The sequence below is a fragment of the Oncorhynchus kisutch genome, linkage group LG26 (genome assembly GCF_002021735.2).
Source record: "Oncorhynchus kisutch isolate 150728-3 linkage group LG26, Okis_V2, whole genome shotgun sequence".
In the NCBI taxonomy this organism is placed as follows: Eukaryota; Metazoa; Chordata; class Actinopteri; order Salmoniformes; family Salmonidae; genus Oncorhynchus; species Oncorhynchus kisutch.
In genome coordinates this window covers 23,220,089-23,238,864 of record NC_034199.2, presented here as the reverse complement: position 1 = coordinate 23,238,864, position 18,776 = coordinate 23,220,089, and the positions used below count along the sequence as shown (strand labels likewise).

Sequence of the window (18,776 nt, the reverse complement as noted above, 5' to 3'; positions counted from 1 at the left end):
TATTTATTTTTTTATTTTTATTTCACCTTTATTTAACCAGGTAGGCTAGTTGAGAACAAGTTCTCATTTGCAACTGCGACCTGGCCAAGATAAAGCATAGCAGTGTGAGCAGACAACAAAGAGTTACACATGGAGTAAACAATTAACAAGTCAATAACACAGTAGAAACCAAAGGGGGAGTCTATATACAATGTGTGCAAAAGGCATGAGGAGGTAGGCAAATAATTACAATTTTGCAGATTAACACTGGAGTGATGAATGATCAGATGGTCATGTACAGGTAGAGATATTGGTGTGCAAAAGAGCAGAAAAGTAAATAAATAAAAACAGTATGGGGATGAGGTAGGTGAAAAAGGGTGGGCTATTTACCAATAGACTATGTACAGCTGCAGCGATCGGTTAGCTGCTCAGATAGCTGATGTTTGAAGTTGGTGAGGGAGATAAAAGTCTCCAACTTCAGCGATTTTTGCAATTCGTTCCAGTCACAGGCAGCAGAGTACTGGAACGAAAGGCGGCCAAATGAGGTGTTGGCTTTAGGGATGATCAGTGAGATACACCTGCTGGAGCGCGTGCTACGGATGGGTGTATATATCATCGACTGCATCCTTATGTAATACATGTATCACTAGCCACTTTAACTATGCCACTTTGTTTACATACTCATCTCATATGTATATACTGTACTCGATACCATCTACTGTATCTTGCCTATGCTCCTCTGTACCATCACTCATTCATATATCCTTATGTACATATTCTTTATGCCCTTACACTGTGTATAAGACAGTAGTTTTTTGGAATTGTTAGTTAGATTACTTGTTCGTTATTACTGCATTGTCGGAACTAGAAGCACAAGCATTTCGCTACACTCGCATTAACATCTGCTAACCATGTGTATGTGACAAATAAAATTTGATTTGATTTGATTTTGCATAGCCACATCATTCAACAGAAATACTCATCATAAATGTAGATGATAATATAGTTATACATGTGGAATTATAGATATACCTCTCCTTAATGCAACCGCTGTGTCAGATTTAAAAAAAACGTTACTTCATGTCTTCTTTCATGTCTTCATGAGCAATGGAACGCAAGTGAATACCATGAGGAATAAGTGTGATCACAAAATGGCTGCTTGATGGACAGCTGATATAGTCTGCTCTCATTCACTCCCACAACAACATAGAAGCTTCATTATATTTTTTATTGATGGTTGACATCTAGTGGAACCCCTAGGCAGTGCAACAACATTAATATCTCAAGGGGATTTCATTGGGGACTCTGGTGAATTTATACAAGCTCAGATTTCTGACTTCCTGTTTTGATTTCAACTCAGGATTTTGCCTGCCAATATGAGTTCTGTTATCATTCAAACAGTTTTATGACTGAGGAGCAGGCCGTTTCATATGGGCACCTTTTCATCCAAGCTACTCAATACTGCCCCTGCAGCCATAAAAAGTTAACCTTAATTATGACATAGAGTCATGCTGAAACCAAGGTCTCTTTTACAGATGAGCCCTTACAGATGAGCCCATCAATACACGTGCGTGCCTATGTGCATGTCAGTAATGTGTGTGTGTGTATACTAGTGTGTATTAATGTTTCTGTGTGCTCTTGTGTGCAGCACTTCCAGGAGAAGGTGGAGGCCCTGGAGCAGGAGGCAGCAGGAGAGAGACAGCAGCTGGTTGAGACCCACATTGCCCGGGTGGAGGCCCTGCTCAACAGCTGCCGTCGCATGGCCCTGGATAACTACCGTAGCGCCCTGCAGGCCAAGCCACCCAGGGTATATACAGTATATACTGAACAAAAATAAAATATAAACTCAACATGTAAAGTGTTGGTTTCATGAGCTGAAATAAAATATCCCAGAAATGTTCCATACGAACAAAAATATAATTTCTCTCAAATTATTTTACATCTCTGTTAGTGATAATTTCTCCTTTGTCAAGATAATCCATCCACTTGACAGGTGTGGCATAGTAAGAAGCTGATTAAACAGCGTGATCATTACACAGGTGCACTCTGCTGGGGACAACAAAAAATACCTCTCAAAAATGTGCAGTTTTGTCATACAGCACAATGCCACAGATGTCTCAAGTTTTGAGGGAGCATGCAATTGGCATGCTGACTGCAGAAATGTCCAACAGAGCTGTTGCCAGATCATTTAATGTTAATTTCTCTACCATAAGCCACCTCCAATGTTGTTTTAGAGAATTTGGCAGTACATCCAACCGGCTTCACAACCGCAGACCACGTATATGGCGTTGTGTGGGTGAGCTGTTTTCTGATGTCAACATTGTGAATAGTGTCCCATGGTGGCATGGGGTTATGGTATGGACAGGCATAACCTACAGACAATGAACACAATTGGATTTTTATCAAGATAGTGTCAAGATCCATTGTCACGCCATCACCTCATGTTTCAGCACGTCCCCATGTCGCAAGGATCTGTACACAATTCCTGGAAGCTGAAAATGTCCCAGCACCTGTTGCTGACAGGTGTATAAAATCGAGCACACAACTATGCAATCTCCGTAGACAAACATTGGCAGTGGAATGACCCGTACTGAGGAGCTCAGTGCCTTTCAACGTGGCGCCGTCATAGGATGCCACCTTTCCAACAAGTCAGTTTGTCAAATTTCTGCCCTGCTAGAGCTGCCCCGGTCAACTGTAAGTGTCATTTTTGTGAAGTGGAAGCGTCTAGGTGCAACAACGGCTCAGCCACGAAGTGATAGGTCACACAAGCTCACAGAACAGGACCACCAAGTGCTGAAGCGAGTAAAAAGGGTCCTCGGTTGCAACACTCATTACTGAGTTCAAAACTGCCTCTAGAAGCAATCTCAGCACAATAACGGTTTGTCTGGAGCTTCGTGAAATTGGGTTTCCATGGCAGAGTAGGCGCACACAAGCCTAAGATCACCATGCGTAATGTCAAGCGTTGACTGGTGTGGTGTAAAGCCTGCCTCCATTGGACTCTGGAGCAGTGGAAACACGTTCTCTGGAGTGATGAATCACACTCACACCATCTGGCAGTCTTAACGGGTTAATCTGGGTTTGGCGGATGCCAGGAGAATATTACCTGACACAAAGCAGAGAGCCAACTGTAAAGTTTGGTGGAGGAGGAATAATGGTCTGGGCCTGTTTTTCATGGTTCGGGCTAGGCCCCTAAGTTCCAGTGAAGGGTAATCTTAACTCTACAGAATTCAATGACATTCTAGACAATTCTGTGCTTCCAACTTTGTGGAAACAGTTTGGGGAAGGCCCTTGGGGAAGGCCCTTACCTCACAAGTCCTCAACTGGAAACTTCATTAAGTAGTACCCGCAAAACACCAGTCTCAACGTCAACAGTGAAGAGGCGACTCTGGGATGCTGGCCTTCTAGGCAGAGTTGCAAAGAAAAAGCCATATCTCAGACTGGCCAATAAAAATTAAATATTAAGATGGGCTAAAGAACATAGACACTGGACAGAAGAACTCTGCCTAGGCTAGCATCCCGGAGTCGCCTCTTCACTGTTGACATTGAGACTAGTGTTTTGCGGGTACTAGTTAAGGAAGCTGCCAGTTGAGGTCTTGTGAGGCATCTGTTTCTCAAACTAGACACTCTAATGTACTTGTACTCTTGCTCACTTGTGCTCCGGGGCCTCCCACTACTCTTTCTATTCTGGTTAGAGCCAGTTTGAGCTGTTCTATGAAGGGAGTAGTACAGAGCGTTGTACGAGATCTTCAGTTTCTTGGCAATTTCTCTCATGGAATAGTCTTCATTTCCCAGAACAAGAATAGACAGGCGAGTTTCAGAAGAAAGTTCTTTGTTTCTCACCATTTTGAGCCTGTAATCGGACCCATAAATGCTGATGCTTGCTCCAGATACTCAACTAGTCTAAAGAAGGCCAGTTTTATTGCTTCCTTAATCAGAACAAACATTTTCAGCTGTGCTAAAATAATTGCAAAAGGGTTGTCTAATGATCAATTAGCTTTTTAAAATGCTAAACTTGGATTAGCTAACACAATGTGCCATTGGAACACGAGTGAAGGTCGCTGATAATGGGCCTCTGTACGCCAATGTAGATTTTCCAGCTACAATACTCATTTACAATATTAACAATGTCTATACTGTATTTCTGATCAATTTGATGTTATTTTAATGGACAAAAATGTTGCTTTTCTTACAAAAACAAGGACATTTCTAAGTGACCCCAAACGTTTAATATATATATATTACATATTATACACACATTACCGTAGATATACATATTGTCTATATATATATATCTATCCCTAACCATGTATAATGTACACAGATACTCACTCATTACATACTGTACATATACTCTCACTGTGGATACCCACTGACCAGTCATTCTCACTATAATCAAACACATCCTCACTTGTACACACCCATGTTGTCCACATCAATACCTCTTATTTCTCTCTTTTAGTTTTTCTGTCTCTCTGTCCCCCTTCTCTCACTTCCTCTCTCCCTCATTTCACTTTCTTCTCCTCCATCCCCTTCTCCCCCCCATCCCCCCCTTAGCCTCGTCAGGTGCTGGGCCTTTTGAAGAAGTATGTCCGTGCAGAGCAGAAGGACAGACAACACACCCTGAAACACTACGAACACGTCCGCATTGTGGACCCCAAGAAGGCTGCTCAGATCCGACCCCAGGTACACCTACCCCCCCACTATAACACACTACACTACCCATAAGCCCCTATGCTCACCCTTCAACCTACTATAATACACTACATTCTGCCCATTCATCCACTCTGTGTCCCGTGTAACTCCTTTGACCTCAGCACTTCTGACTTCCAGGTGATGACCCACCTGCGTGTGATTGACGAGAGGATGAACCAATCCCTGGGGCTGCTCTTCAAAGTGCCCAGCATGGCCAACAAAATCCAAGACCAAGTTTGTGAGTGTCCGCCCTACTCCGACCCATATACTGCAGTTTCATGTTATTATTCGGTCCATACACAGTGTAATACTATATTGTGTTATTAGAGAGTTAATGTACCGACTATACCTTTTCCTTTCTGGCTTGTTCATTTTGTCTCCTTTTCCTTCTATTTTCCCCTTCTGTCTCTGTCTCTGTGTGTGTAGCAATCCTGATGCAGAGGGTTCAGTCAGAGCTGTCTCAGCAAGTCTCATCTCTGCAGAGTGATGAGAGGGTGAGTTTTACACACAGGCATGCACACTCTCATTCATAAAAATGTTACAATCTCTCCTATCTCACACACACCAGTGCTGGGACCAATTCAAATGGAAGGCAGTCAATTCAGGAAGTGATTTAATAAAATTAATAAAAAATATATAACTGTTATTGAAGTTTACTTGATACACACACTGAAAGTCAGTCATGTGTATCCTGTGTTTGCAGACTGATGTCAGGGTGAGCTATGGGAACGATGCCCTGATGCCTGACCAGGCCTACAGCTCTGCACCTCTGGACCCTGGCATGGGCCTGGACAGACTCGGCTTCATCCACCCAGAGAGTTTCAACCAACCCAATACCGACAACCATGGTAACACACTAACACAACCAGCCTAACACACAGCCTAGAAAACCACAGAAATACACACACAGAACAGCTGTTTCGTGCATTATTTATTAAATTGGTCATGCTCTACAGCTTTTTGTCAGTGAGTGTTTCCTCTGTTAAAGCAGTTGAGCCTGTTGACGCTCGTCCACTTCCAGATAGAGGTCTGCCCACTCGGCCTGGTAAGTGTGTGTGTGTTCCTATAGTATGTGTATGATTGTGTTTACGCTGCATGGGTATGTTTGTGGTTTCGGTTGTGTTTGTCTCTTTGATTATGTGTGTATGTTTGGATGGTGTATGATGCTCTCTCTCTCTGTGTGTGTTGAGTCTCTGCTCTGAGGCCTGAGGAGTTCCATGAGGTGCGGATGGAGAAAGGAGAGTGGCAAAGCGCCAGCTATGGAGTGCATCATCAAAAATTGGTACGGAAACATTCAGTACCTATACTCTGGTACATGTTCGTACATGTATACATCACAAACTGGCTCAGTAGTTCACATGTTTATCATAGAAACGGGAACATTTCTATAATGGCTTATCTGTGCATTGGAGACTTGTAAACACAGTTCTCATCACAGTCTATACCTGTAGAAACACTCAACAAATACTCACCATATCCAGTTTGATTGACAGGTGTTGTGTTGATTATTATCAGGTGTTCTTTGCTGAGGATGTTGGCTCCAACAAAGGTGCCATCATTGGCCTGATGGTGGGTGGGGTTGTCATAGCGACAGTCATCGTCATCACTCTGATCATGCTGAGGAAGAAGCAGTACACCTCCATCCATCACGGAGTCATCGAGGTAAGACAGAGTGTGTGTGTTTGCGTGCGTGTGTATTCTGTACCTGTGTGTTAACCTGGTGTGTGTGTAGCAGGTGGATGCTGCAGTGACCCCAGAGGAGCGACACCTGTCCAAGATGCAGCAGAATGGTTATGAGAACCCCACCTACAAGTTCTTCGAACAGATGCAGAACTAAGGAGCTACCCTTTGATCCCTCACTGACCCTGAACCCACCTTAACCCCTCACACCTAGTCCCCGTTGTATTTTGGTCCCTAAACCCTTCTCCTCACTCCTACTCTTAATTTCAATGGATCTTAAAGGACTGGATTGGTGAAACCAGTATGACTGAAGCTCCACGTAAATCTATTGGGTTAGAAAGAGCCGTGGTCATATTACTTATAGCTACCCAGGGGTGGTGAAGGCCAAGGGGCTAGGAGGCTAAATGGAACCAAGCCACACACTCACCATCTCTTCCTCGTAGAGTGCAGCACATCAACATCCATAGCTGCCATTAGTCAGACAAGGGTATCCTTCTTCACCTACACATTTTTAGCCAATCACAGGTGAGATCCCGTAGCGTTTGTACAGAGTAGAGAAACACATTGATTTATCTGTCCATGTATCTGTGGGTTGGCCCTCCCCCACAGTACAGCACTCACATCTCTAAGAGGGCTAAACAGAGGCCTCATATACACCTGTAATCTTCCTCCCTCTGAAGTACTCTCCTCTCCCCCTCCATCTCTCCCACTGCCCCTCTCAGATGACGTCTGTGCTGTTTTTGGTGATGATATAACAGCTCTTAGTGCTAGTGAAGGGAGGATGGGCTCAGTCTACCCTGAGCTCCTCTCTGCAGGATTATATCCCAAGAGTTTCAGGTTTGTTTTTCAGGTAAAACATATATACAATATATATATATATATATATATATGTCCTCAGAAATATGTAAATGAAGAAATATTGAATGTTTTTATTTTGTGCAAAATGTATTGAAACATGGCAGAAAAACGCTGTAACTATATGTAGTGCATGGTGATATTGATGACGGATATACATAGAGAACCTGGCTCCTGTCGTGGGGACTGGGCCTCACATGTACACTTAGCAGGATCTAACATTTTACTGTCTTCTTTTATCTTGTGATATGAAGAGAAAAAAGTTTTTCAAATCAGTTTCTTTGTTGTCACGGAGACATGCTTTAAACAGAATCTGTGCTCTCCTTTGTTTTCTCCCCCCCCCCCCATGCCTCATTCTGTCTTAGCTGCATGGGCTGAATGCTCTATATGTAATATAATATGAAGTGTAATAGTATCTGAAAGGAAGTCGAATGTGTTACTGTTTGCGTTCTATGCACTCATTTAGAGTCAGATGATTTACTGGTATTACTGCTCTGTTTATCGGCACTCCCTGTCTGTTAACTGATATTCCATGTCCATAGAATTGTGTTTTAGCTCCATTCCTCATTTTATTCCAGAAATCTTTCCAATTCCTATATCATCTGTGAATATCTATGAATATAATTTATGGAACAGAAATAATTTATATTTTTCTCAGGCTTTCACTCATTTTCTTTCTTTCCCACCCTGTCCCATAGACCCCCCCCCCGCTCCCCATCCCTTCTCTATCACTCCCCCCCTGCTCCCCATCCCTTCTCTATCACTCCCTCTCTCTGTCCCCCCCCCAACAGCCCTGCTCCCCATCCCTTCTCTACCACTCCTTCTCTCTTTGTGCTGTGTCGGCTTGGTGTGTGTGCGGCGCTTTGGAGTTGGTGTAAGAGAATTAGATTAAGTTCATAGAGATGGGCAGGGATTGAGTGTGATAAAAATTAGAATGTACAAATTTGACATTCCCTGTCACCTTTCGTATCATCACTCTTCACAAACACATTCCCTCCAGTGTTTGATACATGTACCTGTGTTTCATGGTGGATATCCCCCTTCTTGCTTGTCTTGTCAAATCTCGAAGTCTCAGACCTCCTGATTTTAAAAGCAGAGGCTAAAGAAATACTGACCTCAGACCAGTTTGATGGTAAAATTGATCTAGGACCAATGTGTGCGAGGCGAAAAACGGACCTGATCCCAGATTCACAAAACACGTATTGTACAAAAACCTAAGAAAAATAAGCTCCTAAGTGCAATTCCTCAACAATCTTATTTTCTTACGAACATCTCATATCTTCTTGCCATTAAAAAAAAGAAGGTGTCTAGCTAGCCATGGCAAATGTGTTAGCATATTCCTTACTGAAAATACTGTTGTAAAACATGTTCTTGGATTTAAAATAATCAATACTGAAACTTTCAGATGAAGTGAATTAAATATGTTCAATTGCTTTCATGAGCTTTTTCTCTCACTGCCCTGAGTTTAGCTATATCTTGGAATTAAGGACATTGTTGAAAATAATCTAATTTATTAATGTTTTTCTCAAGGCAAAACATAAGAAATAGCACAATTGTTTTCCCCAATACCCTTTGAAGAACAGCAACTCAATTTCCTTCTTTAAATCTATAGTTAAGGAAAAAAATGGCAGTTAAGAATACATTTAAGGTTTTGTGAATCTGGGTCCTGATATGGAGGGCACAACGTCAATGTTTAGATCAGATGTCATTGTCTATTATGTAGTGTTTGTTACATTTCTATCTGCACCATTCAGAATGTTTCACCTCACTGAACACACCCCAGATCTGGGATCAGAATTTAGAGGCAGTAGTAGAGACCAGACATACCCACTCCCAAAATTAAGTCAAACTACAGCCTCCAATAGACATGAATGTGACATTCATATTGTGCAATTATTCCACAGATCTACACACACACACACAACCTGAATCAGGTAAATGTGTTGTCAAGGATACTCGTGCCATCTTTCATTTGTTAATTCTGACTTTCATTGTACCTTTACAAAGCTTTCTACACACATCCCATCAATATTTTTTTTTTTTATGTACATACAGATCTCTGTTCTATTCATGACAGAGCTTGAGTACTGTGTGAATGACAAGTGTTTTATATAGGAGGAACTATAAAACATTTGAAAACGTTATCATGGCGCAAAAGAGTGTGTTTGTGTATACACATTACATTGTAGCAATGTTACACTGAGTCCTTAGGAAAAAACTTGAAATTTTAATCCCCCTGGAGGACAGAAAATGTCCAGCTCATCAGGGAAAAAGACACTCAAAATAAAATACAAAACAGATCATTTATAAATGGAAAATATGAAAATACACTGTCCTTGTGGCTATCAAAAACATGGAGAACCGGTATATACAATGGAAAGGATACTAAGCTACAGATAAAGGAACAAAAAAAATGCAACGCTCATATTTCAAGCACAGACACTCCTTCACTCAAACGCTCATGCACACACACTGAGGCACACACACAATATCCAGACACTCCTTCACTCAAACACACACACAATATCCACAGACACTCTCCCGCCCTGGTTAAAATAAAATAAGAAAACAACCTCCCCATCCTGCCTCAGCCCCGTCTCCAATCAAACCCAAAGGAGTAGGATGAAGTTGCCCATAGACAGTTACGGTCAGTTTATTATTTCCACCTTCTAATGGTTAAGCTTAGGGCTGGTCATAGTAGTCTGATCCTAGATCTGTGCCTATGGGCAACTTCTACCCTTATCAAAGAGCCCCAGGCTCCTCCCCCTCAGCTGTCCTGTGCGGAGGCGTACACAGTGGTGATGGGCTGGCCAATTCCGTGCAACTGAATGCGGGCCAGCTTCTTCTGCTCACACTCAGTCACCAGGTTGTTGAGCTCAGCAGCGCTGTAGCCAATCAGAGTCCTCAGGTCACACACAAACTTGTAGACAAAGCGCTTGCCCTGCACCTTGCTGATCATGTCCCCATCATAGTAATACCTGAGAAAATAATCAGATGAAGTATCCTTTTACACTCATACCTGTATAGGGGTTGAGTGGCTGTACAGTAACATGCTATGAAATGGCCAGAGCCCAGGCCCTTCGTTTCACAGCGCTGTATGGGTTTTGACTGATAGCCGTTCTGAACTTGACAAGAAGTTGCCCACATCCCTCCCGCTAATTGGGCAACTTTTGCAAACGTTTTGTTATTGGAGTGAGAGAAATGCTGTAAAGAGGACTCAATGTATTTTGAAAGATGAGATGTTGAGGATTATAATAAATACCGCTGTGATGCCATGCAAGCACTACACATTTCCATATCATAATTCAAAAGGCACTTGCACATCTGAGCTAGGTTTTTTGCAGATGCATGGTAACAGTTGAATAAGATGAGGGAGAAAAAAAGAAACCCGAACACTGCTCTCAATAGTAATCACTGATCTTTAATACGCCGTACGTATAGGCCTCACGGCCTTCGTCAGAGCTTGAGACTTTTATTTATTAGCACCCGTATGTAGATATAGCTCCACCCACATCCGTTCCACGCATCGAATGGGGTTGAGTCGAGGGGAAATACAGGTTACTAAATATAACAATGTGCATTTCATAAATATTCTAATAATATTAACATAAAACATATTTGTAAAACCACGTTGTCCTCATTGTGGTTTTACAGACGTGTTTACGTAAACACTTAATTAGAATATTTCTGAAATGCACATGGTTATATTTGGTGTATGGAACAGATGTGGGTGGAGCTATGTCTACATAAGGGTGCTAAGTCGTGTTTTTTCTTCTCAGATTTCCATAAAACACTCATGTCATTTACAGTGTCAACGTTTATGGCCACTATATTCGAGGTACAAGATGACATGGCGTCATAACCTGGGCTGTTCTGAACAGAATATATCAGTCTATTTTTAAGATCAGGTGTGTGTTCCACAACAAATTAATATTTCTATGCACACCAAAACATCTCTGAATTGCCTTGTGAAACTAACACTGAGATTGGATTTTATAACTTAGCTAGTCATGTTGGTAAAAGAACAAGCTTTCAAATGATGGCCTCCTGACCCAGATTGTGATTTATAAATGGGCCGTTTTTGGATTGCGTAAACAACAATCATTGTGTGATGGGGATAGAGGGTTGTGTTCCAAACAAAACGACTACAAGTGTGCTTGCTCTAGTTCCTCAACGGCACAGCTAGGAGAGCTCAAAGAAAGCATATTATACTTCAATACATTGTTTCATAAAAGTTCATTGAAATTACTTAGGAACTGTGCACTTTGGAGAAGTGTGTGGCCACTTGGAGACACCAGTTAGTCCTCTCACTCAAACCTTTGTCATTTGTTTTCTTCTTATGTTGCACCTACCACACATTTTACAGGAATATCCTAATCATGTGACTGAATGTATTCAGGGGGGGGGGGGACAGGCTGATTGACATACCTGAGTGCTCGGCTGAGTTTCTCGTAGTTCATGGTCGGCTTGTTCTTGCGGTGGCCCCATTTCTGGGCCACCAGTTCAGGCTGGTTGAGTTTGAACTCTCCCTCCTCTCCCACCCAGGATATACAGTCTCTAGCATCCTTATCAGTCAACAGCTCCAACAGGAACTGCCATAGTTGGATCTGACCATTGTTACCTGCAAGGACAGATGAGAGGACGTTTGTGTGTGTGTGTGTGTGTGTGTGTGTGTGTGTGTGTGTGTACATCCACATCAGATTTGAGCACATACACTTACACCATTATGACTCATAAAAAACATCAAGACTTATGCTCTTCAGGTGTACGCACACATGTATGCATACCTGTGCGGTTGCCAGGTGAGCTGCGTTCCTCTCCTCCGGAGATGCGGGGTGTTTTGGGGCCGCGGCTCTGCTTCAGCACCTTAATGGTGGTGTGCGAGGTCGGCACAGCGGCCGGGATGATCTGGACCTCTGGTGGCGGAGACAGAAGGTTCAAACACTCAAAAACATACATGATTAAGTTAGACACTGATCTATGGTCAGTTTGGTGTTCCTCATTAAATGCGCACACCCAGAGAAAATTATTTTAATGTGGAGGTGCTGACTAACGGGAAATAAACTGTAAGCTATAAAAATTAAAACATAAATGTTTCGGCATCACCGTGCCTTCTCAAGACCCCGAAGAAGGCACAGTGATGCTGAAACTATTTTTATTTTTATATCTTACAGTTTATTTCCCGTTAGTCAGCACCTCCACATTAAAATAATTTTCTCTGGGTGTGCACCAGCTCATGCTTTTTATTACAGGCAACAACTCACACAGAGGAAAGAGAGTGTGGTAGGTGCATTCAGGGTGACAGTGAGTCAGAGAGAGAGGAAATAAACATACGTTGGTCGATGGTGACTGTGGCCTCCTGGCCAGACTGGTCCTGACTGGCCAACACATCTGTAAAGAACAGGGACAGATACAGTATGAGCTAAAACCAACTTCAATTAACATGCTTGCCCAGGCTCTCAATCCCCTTTCATAGCCTCTATCCCTTCAGAATTTTCAGATCTGCACACACTAGGAACAAACTGGTTGAATCAATGTTTCCACATAATTTCAATGAAATCAACGTGGAATAGACTCCCTGTAGCCGATGTGAGTAAGACTAGACGGATTAACAATACGAACACTCAAGAGCATGCGCTGACCAGTTGACTAGTGTCTTGACTGACATTTTCAACCTCTGCCTTACCCAGTCTGTAATACCTACATTTCAAGCAGACAACCATAGTCCCTGTGCCCAAGATCGAAGGTAACCTGCCTAAATGACTACTGCCCCATAGCACGCACATCTGTAGCCATGAAATGCTTTGAAAGGCTGGCCGTGGCTCACATTAACAACATCATCCCAGGCACCCTCGACCCACTCCAATTCGCATACCGCCCCGACAGATCCACAGATGATGCAATCTCTATTGCACTCCACACTGCCCTTTCCCACCTGGACAAAAGGAACACCTATGTGAGAATGCTGTTTCCTCAGAGCTCATCACTAAGCTATGGACCCTAGGACTGAACACCTCCCTCTGCAACTGGATCCTGGACTTCCTGACAGGAAGTAGGTAGTGAGTGTAGGCAACAACACATCCGCCACGCTGACCCTCAATGCGGGGGCCCCTCAACGGTGTGTGCTAAGTCCCTTCTTGTACTCTCCGATCACCCACGAATGCGTGGACGCTCACAACTCCAACACAACCATTACATTTGCCGACAACACGATGTTGGTATGCCTGATCACCGACGATGATGAGACAGCCTAAAGGGAGGTCAGAAACCTGGCATTATGATGCCAGGACAACAACCTCTCCCTCAACGTGATCAAGACAAATTAGCTGATTGTGAACTACATGAAACAGAGGGCCAAGCATGCCCCCATTCACGTCGACGGGGCTGTAGTGGAGCGGTTGAGAGCTTCAAGTTCCTCTGTGTCAACATCACTAAGGCCCTATCATGATCCAAACACACCGTAACAGTTGTGAAGAGGGCATGACAACACATCTTCCCCCTCAGGAGGCTGAAAAGATTTGGCATGGGTCCTCAAAAGGTTATACAGCTGCACCATCGAAAGCATCCTAATTGGCTGCATCCCTGCCTGGTTTGGCAACTGCTTGGCATCTGACCAGAAGGTGCTACAGACGGTAGTGTGTACGGCCCAGTACATCACTGGGGCCGATCTCCCTGCCATCCAGGACCTCTATACCAGGCGGTTTCAGAGGAAGGCCCTAAAAAATGGTGTAAGACTCCAGTCACCAAAGTCATAGACTGTTCTCTCTGCTATCTGCACGGCAAGCGGTACTGGAGCGCCAAGTCTGGGACCAAAAGGCTCCTGAACAGCTTCCATCCCCAAGCCATAGGACTGCTGAAAAGTTAATTAAAAGGATACCCTGACTATTTGCATTGATACCCTTTTTGGGGGGCCATTGACTCTACCCACACTACACTTACACTCCAACACACACTACATATGCATATTGACACCACACACACACATTTTCACACACACACTGCTGTTCTGTTTATTATCTATCCTGATAGCCTAGTCACTTTTACCCCTACCTACATGTACCTCAATTACCTTGTACTCCTGCACATTGACTCTGTACTGGTACTCCTTGTATATAGCCTTGTTATTTTATTGTGTTACCATTTCCTTTTTTGATTGTGCTATTTTTTTGGTAATTTTTAACTCTGCATTTTTGGGAAAGGGCTCGTAAGTAAGCATTTCACAGTAAAGTCTACACCTGTTGCATGTGACGGCAGGTAGCCAAGCGGTTACAGCGTTGGGCCAGTAACCGAAAGGTTGCTGCCCCTGAACAAGGCAGTTTACCCACTGTTCCTAGGCAGTCACTGTAAATAAGAATTTGTTGTTAACTGACTTGCCTAGTTAAATAAAAAAAATGTGACGAATACAATTTTATTTGATGTCTGTTCTCAGTGGGAAGGGACCAAGTATGTGTAAACAATATGGTTATTATGGCTCTACTTAGGCTAACCTTTACACACTAACTCAGTGACTCACACTTGCGAAGCAGCTCCAGGTGGCTCCAGAGGATCTCTCCACTGGGGACCCTCTGCAGGAACTCGTCCTGGGTGAAAGTGCAGAGGTCGCAACCCAGGATGTGAATCCCACCCACCTCCATCTCGTCAATGCTGAACTCCTTCATCACCCACACTGCCCAGTGGATCACCTGGTCTGCCGTCCATTGTACTGGGTCTGAGAGGAGAGACACATTACAAGACTGTTAGGATGCGGACTACAGCTTTTTTGTCTGTTAAAAATGTCAAGGCAACTGCAGCAAACTGGCCTCACTTTGTACAATGGTGTGTAACTGCCTGATTAATTATGTTTTTGTGTTTCTGAGTGTGCGTGTATCTGTGTTGTGTCTTATTCATGTGTTTCAGTGTGTGTACTCATCACCGTAGGGTATCCCCAGGCGGACCTGCTCCTTGCGGTAGCCCTCCAGTGCGGCGGCCCAGCGGGTCACCTGCTCCGATGTGTCGTCTGACAGGGAAGAGCGCTCCACTGAGATCAGCTGGCCCTCCTCCTCCATCAGGGTACCCTCTTCCCCCGCTGCATCTGGGTCGATCACCACCTCCACCGTCTCCACCGGCTTCACAATCTCCAGGATGTTCAGCTTCTCCTCGCCTGGATGAAAGGAGGCGGGGGGGTGAGTGGAGGTTAGAGTGCGATTCAATAGTATCGATAGTCTAATTGTTATGGTGCAACATTTGTATGCGTCTATAGTTTGGGTGCCTGGGTTTTGATAAAGTCTTAGTGCAGAGTCTTATGTGTGTACCTGGCTTGGTGATGATCTGTAGGCTGAGTTGCACTGTGCCATCGGTCTTCACTCCCTGATCAAAGAGGCTGTGGTCTGGATGTAGCTGGAAAGACAGAAAGAAAGTGGACGGGAGAGGGAGAGAGAAAAGGACAGAATAATAAGAGAGGAGGGAGCAAATGGGAGGGTCAGAAAGGGAGATCAAAATAAATTAGATAATGCTAAACACATTTCTCCATCAAATGATAAACTCTAAAACACATGAGACTCTCCATTAGTATCAGGTCGGACAGATATTTCAACCCCTTAAATACAGGCCTCTATCAGTACCTGGATGTCCTGTAGACAGATCTCATATCCGTCCAATGGCATCTGGATACGGGGCTCCAGGAGCTTCTTCAGGTTACCGATTGGCTCATTGATGTCGATGTCCTGTTGGATCAGATCGGCTGATGTGATGGTCTGCTCATCAACCCTGAAAATGACACAACCACACAAACAAAAACACACAAATAGTAACGTTAAGTCATCAGTAGTAGGGAGGGAGCTGGGTTTGAATTGATGGGCTTATGGGTGCCTTTTCACATTGTAAAATATATCACACACCCCTCCTCCAGACACTCCTGTTTCTCCTGTCCATCGATCTCGATCTCTATCATCTCCTCGGTCTCGCTTTTAGACATCGCTGTACACCAAGATTAAACCTATTCTGAGGAAAAGACAGGCAGGGGGTAAGTAATCAATCAACATTTAGATTACATCAATTATTTTCTGATGTTATATTAAAAACACATATAATGGCTTCACATCAGATATCATCAATTATGAACCAGGTAATTTGAGCCCTGGATGCTGATTGGTATATTTAAGCAATAAGGCCCTAGGGGTTGTGTTATATGGCCAGTATACCATGTGGCCAATATACCACAGCTAAGGGCTGTTCGTGGTCACAACGCAACATGGAGTGCCTACAGCCCTTAGCTGTGGTATATTGGCCATATATAAAACCGGGAGGTGCCTTATTGCTATTATGAAACATGTTACCAACGTAATTAGAAGAGTAAAAAAAAAAAATCATACCCGTGGTATATTGTTTCATATACAATTAAAATAACATTGAGGAATAGCAACAAAATTGTCACTTCAGTAAAATATTTAGTAAATGACCTTGAATGCATTTAACATAAAGTGGCATTTTACCAAATAAAATGCTTTAAAAAATAAAATCTACAAGGTTCATGACCAGTGACTGACAGTTTTAATGAATAGAGTTCATCGGTTTCTCATTGGGCGGCAGAGAGTTGTGTGCGCTTAAGTACTAACTCCAGGGCGAGGCCTCTCCAACGCATAGGCCTTGCGGTGGGCCATTAGTTTATAAATCATGAAATAAACTTGATCAATTTAACGCCCTTGAAAGCAAACACTTCGTGTATATATATATCGGTACGAATACTCATTATACGCGTAGCATAGCTCTACAATGTTGTAGCAATACAAAGCTCGCTAGCCAGCATATTTGTCAGCGATGTTACGTGGAGGGGTGAGGCAAGCGCCAAACGGGGGTTGGTTCTCATGTGAAATACACAATTGATACTGACTGTAAAAAAAGTATTCACTAAAATAACTGATTTAAATGTCGATGAAAATATACTATGAAACTTATAATCTGGAAAACTTTGAAACGGAAATGGAAGAAACGGAAACAAAACAGCAGAGGGGCAAATGCAAAGGAGCCGGAAATCCTGGCTAAGTTTACAGTGTTGTCTTCCGAGAGCGGTGAGGGGAAAATTCCGGAGTAATTTGCTCGATTATAAAATTATATTTAGCTAGCTATGACATTAAGAAAGCTTATTTATATTTGGCTAACCGTATAACGTATCAACACCGCGAACAACTGGACCGCGCAAGCTGTCGTTGGCATTAGCTAGCACTATACCTAGCTAGCTAACGTTAATAGCAAACGTGTCGAATTTTGGATTTGAGGTACATCGAAGGCAACTCATTTTAGAAAGCTATTTTGTAGTTGTAAAGTCGTCAAACTATTAATTTCAGTAGTATTTAGGATTTGATGTTATTGTTTTTAGTTAAGTTAATGCATCCACAATGGCATGTGGCATAACATTAGCGGATCAACAAGCTAACGTTAGTTAGCTAGCAGCTAACTTGCAAACATAGTTTGATACAAAAAGCGGGAAGACCGATGAGGCATAGTAAAAGGAGATACACTTCCTGTCATATATTATGGATTTCATATATTATAAATTAAAAATAGTTAATACTCATACCTCTTCAAATGTACACTTCACGATTGTGGACTTGCTATGAGTCGATGTAGGATAACAAGCTAGCTAGCCTTCACTCAAATCGAATTCATGCAAGTTTTTGGTCAACGAGGGGGCGGGGACAAGCTTCCCTTTTAGACAGACCAGGGTTTACTCTTGTAAACAAATACATAATGATATTTGGTTGTAATTAAGATTTTTTGCATTTAACCCACTTGGAACAACAGGCTGTTGTAGATAGTCGCTGTATGCTTGCACTTTATGTATTGAAATAAACCATCCATCAGTAATCCTTATTCCACAATGTCCCTCCCATAGATATCTTAGTGAATTCTACATTTGAATATGTTATTAATAAAATCCCTAAACAAACATGTAAAGTGAATGAGTTCTTATTACAGAAGGATGTGTTATTAATTTCAAAGTGTTATCTAGTATACACTTTCTCTTGACCCCCACCCCTTTCTAGATCAGACTTTGCTGATACATGTAACTACTTTATTGAGGAAAAGTGTACATACTATGCCTGGGATATGTTTTCTTAAGATGAATGCACTAACTGTAAGTCACTCTGGATAAGAGCATCTGCTAAATTACTAAAATGTAATTATCTAAATAGTATCCTACTGCTGCAGTGCCTGTTCATAATGAATACATATTGTATGTAATGTTGATATATCTAGTCACCAAGAATACTAATCTTGTACCAGTAAGTGACATATGCATAATGCTCAGACACCTCAAACATTCCCACTCCAAAAATAATTTCCCATGGGAAGAAATCATTTGATGGGGTGTACAGTAAGCAAGGAGTGGGTGGTAGGCAATAGACTGATTTCAGACTGGGCAACACATTCAGTAGCCATGATCAAATCAAATTGTATTTGTCACATGTGGTGAGTACAACAGGTGTAGTAGACCTTACAGTGAAATGCTTACTTACAAGCCCAACCTCTTAAGGATCTGCCCCTTTTTTTTAATCAATTTTTGCCTAAAATGACTCAAATCTAACTCTGTA

The 18,776-nt window shown here is 42.6% G+C and overlaps 2 protein-coding genes across 6 annotated transcripts in view; one reads left to right on the top strand and one right to left on the bottom strand.

The window, feature by feature from the left end:
• The window catches only part of LOC109871012 (amyloid-beta A4 protein-like), a 31,879-nt gene extending 22,529 nt beyond the window's left edge, over positions 1 to 9,350 (top strand). Inside the window, exons 9-17 of one of the 4 annotated variants that reach the window (XM_020461759.2) lie at positions 1,628 to 1,786; positions 4,534 to 4,662; positions 4,810 to 4,909; positions 5,098 to 5,165; positions 5,375 to 5,519; positions 5,663 to 5,716; positions 5,862 to 5,953; positions 6,187 to 6,333; positions 6,407 to 9,350. In XM_020461759.2, coding sequence (XP_020317348.1) covers positions 1,628 to 1,786; positions 4,534 to 4,662; positions 4,810 to 4,909; positions 5,098 to 5,165; positions 5,375 to 5,519; positions 5,663 to 5,716; positions 5,862 to 5,953; positions 6,187 to 6,333; positions 6,407 to 6,508 — 996 coding nt within the window. In that variant the 3' untranslated portion in view covers positions 6,509 to 9,350. Of the gene's footprint in view, positions 1 to 1,627; positions 1,787 to 4,533; positions 4,663 to 4,809; positions 4,910 to 5,097; positions 5,166 to 5,374; positions 5,520 to 5,659; positions 5,717 to 5,861; positions 5,954 to 6,186; positions 6,334 to 6,403 lie in introns of all 4 variants that reach the window. The other 3 variants (XM_020461757.2, XM_020461758.2, XM_020461756.2) reach the window with 3 other exon arrangements.
• On the bottom strand, positions 9,173 to 17,873 carry LOC109871020 (GA-binding protein alpha chain-like). 2 transcript variants are annotated; one of them, XM_020461770.2, is made up of 10 exons: positions 17,762 to 17,873; positions 16,083 to 16,185; positions 15,807 to 15,951; positions 15,498 to 15,582; positions 15,119 to 15,346; positions 14,720 to 14,914; positions 12,541 to 12,597; positions 11,994 to 12,122; positions 11,635 to 11,827; positions 9,173 to 10,184 (listed from the first exon to the last, which is right to left on the bottom strand). In XM_020461770.2, exons 2-10 carry the CDS (start codon positions 16,157 to 16,159, stop codon positions 9,974 to 9,976), a joined length of 1,320 nt encoding a protein of 439 aa, XP_020317359.1. In that variant the 5' UTR covers positions 16,160 to 16,185; positions 17,762 to 17,873; the 3' UTR covers positions 9,173 to 9,973. The 2 variants fall into 2 exon arrangements, with proteins under 2 accessions (XP_020317359.1, XP_020317360.1); XM_020461771.2 differs by having other exon boundaries at positions 16,083 to 16,180.
• Between the last annotated feature and the right edge of the window lie 903 nt (positions 17,874 to 18,776).

Bases quoted from the DNA above. Each gene is read 5' to 3' on its own strand.
- LOC109871020 (XM_020461770.2), bottom strand. From the start codon at position 16,159: ATGTCTAAAAGCGAGACCGAGGAGATGATAGAGATCGAGATCGATGGA. The intron at 15,952-16,082 runs GTGTGTGATATA...TGTCATTTTCAG, and splicing joins CAGGAGTGTCTGGAGGAGGG to GGTTGATGAGCAGACCATCA. The intron at 11,828-11,993 runs GTATGCATACAT...CTGTCCTTGCAG, and splicing joins CTCACCTGGCAACCGCACAG to GTAACAATGGTCAGATCCAA.